We start from the raw sequence: 4,347 nt of genomic DNA, 5'->3' as shown, positions 1-4,347 counted from the left end.
GGGTTGGTTCTGGTCTCTCTCTGTGCTAACTCCTGGGCATCTGCTTCCCACAGCTGAGATAACCACGTGTGAGGACAGTTGTGCTCAATGCACGTTTATCTGCTGAGCACAGGACACCTTTCCTCCTTCAGAATGTGCTCTAGGAGCAGCTGGGGTGCAAGATCTCTTCAGAGGAGCCATCTTTCAGTCTTCTCTCCTTTACTTCTCACGTGCATCACTGTCCAACAATTGCATTTATCATTTTCAGATCTACTTATTGGAAAGGGGAAGTGTTAAGGTGGAAATTCTGGTTTCTTCCTGAAGACTTGTGGGACCTTTCCTTTCCTCAGGATATTCTTTCTTCCCTCTCTCATCCCTGGTGTGAAACTGTCTTGTGTTTGTGTTGCAGGAGCTGTTTGTTGAAACCATAGCCAAAGATGCTTACGTGTATGCTCAGCAAGGAAAGAGGAAAACTCTGCAGAGAAAAGACCTGGGTATGAGAGAATATTCTCTGTTATGCTTAGCAAAGGGGTGCTGGGATGGAGGATGGTCCCAGTGTGATGAAGCAACCAGAGGTGCTTCTCTTCCTCTCCCACCTTCAGAGAAAGAAAAACTTCTACCAATGATTGTGGTAATAATCACACACTAGCTCCAAACCAAGTCAACCTCTTTGCAACTGGTCCCTCTACTACAGGGTGCTTCCAAATGCTACTGTTTGAAGCAGGAGTGACTGTGGAGTGGGTTTATCCATGTTAATTGTTTTCCATTTGCTTTGCAGATAATGCCATTGAAGCTATTGATGAATTTGCTTTTTTGGAAGGTGAGCTTCTACTCGGTTTCACTTGGCTTCAGTGTTTTGTGTGGTCTCCTCCTTGGGAGGGAAAGAACTTTATCATTTGCAGAGCCCTCTGTTTCCACATCTTTAATAGTGTAACTTGTTATGCCCCTCTCTGAAAGGTGGAACACAAATGAAGTGGACCCTGAGACATGCACCACTTTTTAGCTAGATTTGGTTTTACCTCCTGTGTGATTTGCTTGAAGTGTAAAAAGTTCCTGTGTCTTTCCTTGGCAGCTGTGAACAAGTGTCATAACTGTACTGCTGAGTCCTGAGACTGTTGGTTTTAATATTCTTTTCACTTTTAGGTACTTTGGACTGAGCTGGACAGCGATGGAGCTCTGGAGAAATAGAGAGAGAGACACAGGGTGGCAAACAGGATGCTGAGAGTTCAAACATCCTTCATAGAATTGAAAACCTGACGTGGCAGCCATCATTTTTTGTATGAAGTTGAAGTTGTTGTAAACTCTTTATTTAAAATGCATAATTAATTTACTATTTTTTTCCCCATAACTGTTTTATATGTCATTTCCTGGTGTCCTGCTGCCTGGGTGGGTGCTGCTCAGAGCTCTCACCAGGTCCCTGCAGCACCCCACAGCTGTGAGTGGAGAGTGGCTCAGCTCAGGCGTGGGGACTCTTTTGGAATGAAACTGTGTTTTTCTTTGTATATGTTTGTTTCTTGGCCAAACACCATTAATTTCTTTTTTAATATATATATTTTTGGTTGAACAGCTGATTTCTGATTTCCCCTCCGTGCTGCTGGGATGAAGGGATGAGGTTCCTGCAGCACTGGGGTCATGGGGTAGATTTGACAGGAGGCCTTCTAACAGCATTTTCCTTTTGCTAATTGTTTCCTCACGTGAAGCCCAGTCCTTCAGGAGCTGTGTGTGAGCTCTGGGGAGATTTGGCTTGTTCCCAGGGGTGTGCAGCTTCCATGAATTTCTGTGATTGCTGTACTTGTAGCCCCCCAGAAAACCCCAAAGCCGTATTTTGAATGCCAGAACGGTGTCACTGTAACAACCCAAGTGTCACTGGCACCTTGGAAAGGATCTTAAAGCTCCTCTAGTCCCACCCGCCTGCCACAAGCAGGGACACCTTCCACTGGAGCAGGTTGCTCCAAGCCCCTGTGTCCAGCCTGGCCTTGAACACTGCCAGGGATGGGGCAGCCACAGCTTCTCTGGGCACCCTGTGCCAGCGCCTCAGCACCCTCCCAGGGAAGAGCTTCTGCCTCAGAGCTCATCTCAATCTCCCCTCTGGCAGGTTAAAGCTATTCCCCTTGTCCTGTCCCTCCATCCCTTGTCCAAAGCCCTTCTCCAGGTTTTCTGGAGCCCCTTTAGACACTGGAGCTGCTCTAAGGTGTCCCCTTGAGGAGGAGCCTTCTCTTCTCCAGCTGCCCCAGCCCAGCTCTCTCAGCCTGGCTCCAGAGCAGAGCTGCTCCAGCCCTCGCAGCAGCTCCATCTGGACTCACTCATGCAGCAGATCAGGAGCCTGGGATGGACCAAGGACTGTTTCAGCCAGTGCAGTTCAGGTGACTCTAGCAGGGGCTTGACGAAGAAACAGTTTTGATGTCAGTGTGTTGCTGGGCCCTTAGCACAGGTCTGCAGGTGAAACGCCCCTGTGCATGGTGTGAGGGTGGAAATACAACCACCTCGTGTAATGTGGAGTTTGTCCTTTAACAGAGATCTTAGAATCAACATAATCCAGGCGGGGAGGGAGCTCCAGGGGTCTCCAAGCCTCCCACTCAAAGGAAGACAGACAAGCTGATGATAAAAGCTCTGCCAAAAGCAGACCACTAAAAAAAGGGAGTTTCCTTCCTGATGGTCTGAAATCTTTCATCTCGGCCCCAGTGATTTTTCAAAAGCCACTCAAAACTGGAAAATCCAAACTACATCTTTCCAGACAGGTCAAAACCTTCCACTGGGCTAATGCTGAGCTGGTTTGTTCTGCACTGCCTTGGGAGTTCACACACAAAATAACCCCAGTCACGGCAGTGAAGATGAACTGATGTGTTTTTATCGGAAGGGAAAGTTGTCTGGAAACAATCCTCCACCAGCACTTGGCAAAATGAGCTCTCCTGGAATCTGTGATGTCAGTTTATTGGCATTTCTGCAGCTGAAACCATCTGGTTAAAGCCTCTCGGGCAGCTCCTGTGACTTGGCTGCACAACAGCCACTAGAGAGGGACAGAGACCTGGGAATGTCCTCCTCTGAAGTGGAAAAGCAGCAAAGGGGCCTGAGTGTGAGGGGCTGGGGAAGCCAGATGGGTGGAGGAGAAAACGACCCCCCGAAAGGGCTCTGCTTGACGATGCTGGTCCATCCTCGGGGAGCTGGAGGAGGCATCAGCTCTCCTGCACCCTGCGGCTTGTGTGCTCCAGCTGCGAGACACAGCAAGTGGAAAAGGAAATTAGGCAGCGTGAAGTGCTTGCTTCCCAGAGGTGGACAATCAGCATTTGCTTCCCAGACGTGGGACTGGAAGGTGCTGGACGATGCTGTAATCCCCAGGGTTGGTTAATGGACTGTGGCTCATTCAGTGATAATGGCCCGGGCTTGGGAAATGTGGACTCACCCCCAGCTTTGCCTCTGCCCTAGGGCAGGTCTCAGCACTTTCCTTCTGGATTTTCCCCTGGGAAGTCAGGCTGACACTTTCAGTGTCATGTTAAAGACTGGCAACGTCAGAGGATGCCTGGAGGAGGGTGTTCAAATCTCACCCAGAAATACTGGCTACTAGAAATAGGGGGGCATTTTGTGCCCCCTTCTTAGGGCCTCCATGAGAGATTTGCTTTCAGAAAGTGCCTTTCCCTCCCCTGAAAACACATCCTGGAACAAAGAAATGTCCTCCAGCAGCTGATGAAGTAGCTGGGAGGGGGCAGGAAACTCCCACACCAGTTTAAAGCCAGGAACCAAACACAAACCCTGAAGGACCTGCACCCAAGGGCTGGGACTGGGTAAGACAAGGTCCTGTTTAGATCCAAAGCCCAAGACTGACTTAGCCAACCTTCTCCCCCTCCTCCAGCTCGTGCAATGGAGATTTTAATCCTAATTCACTTGGCGAGGGAGGGAAAAACAGAGATTCAGCAGATAATGCGTGCCAGGCAGGACAGTCTGTGCCTGTTTCCTTCCAACTGGACAGGAGTTACTGCTGGAGGAGCCTCTGTCTTTCCTCCCCAGCCCCTGAGCCCCTGCCTGGGCCAGCCAGGATCTGCCATGGAGGTGGCATGTCCATGGCAGCAAGATGTGGGCCATGTTCGCGCTCTGCATCTCTTCCTCAACAGTCAGACGATGTCGAATCCCAGTTTAACAGGGGTTATTGCCCTGGGAATTTTTCATGGAGTTAAAGCTTGAATAGGGAAAGTAAAGGCAAAGCAGGACTTGGTCCCGCAGCCCCAGACCCGGCTCCACCACCTGCCCTTGCACAGAATCACAGAATCCCAGCCTGGTTTGGGTTGGAAGGGACCTTAAAGCTCCTCCAGCTCCAACCCCTGCCCCGGGCAGGGACACCTTCAACTAGAGCCGGCTGCTCCAAGCCCCTATGTG

At 50.0% G+C, this 4,347-nt stretch overlaps 1 protein-coding gene across 1 annotated transcript in view; it reads left to right on the top strand.

The window, feature by feature from the left end:
• Window positions 1–388: 388 nt before the first annotated feature.
• The window catches only part of LOC104413221 (bone morphogenetic protein 2-A-like), a gene marked incomplete at its 5' end in the record, with an annotated part of 11,218 nt that continues 7,259 nt past the window's right edge, over window positions 389–4,347 (top strand). Inside the window, 2 exon segments of the mRNA XM_010024150.1 lie at window positions 389–473; window positions 758–799. Coding sequence (XP_010022452.1) covers window positions 389–473; window positions 758–799 — 127 coding nt within the window.

This window comes from Nestor notabilis, unplaced genomic scaffold, assembly GCF_000696875.1.
Source record: "Nestor notabilis isolate BGI_N333 unplaced genomic scaffold, ASM69687v1 scaffold17561, whole genome shotgun sequence".
Taxonomy (NCBI): Eukaryota; Metazoa; Chordata; class Aves; order Psittaciformes; family Psittacidae; genus Nestor; species Nestor notabilis.
This window is presented reverse-complemented; position numbering and strand designations above follow the sequence as displayed.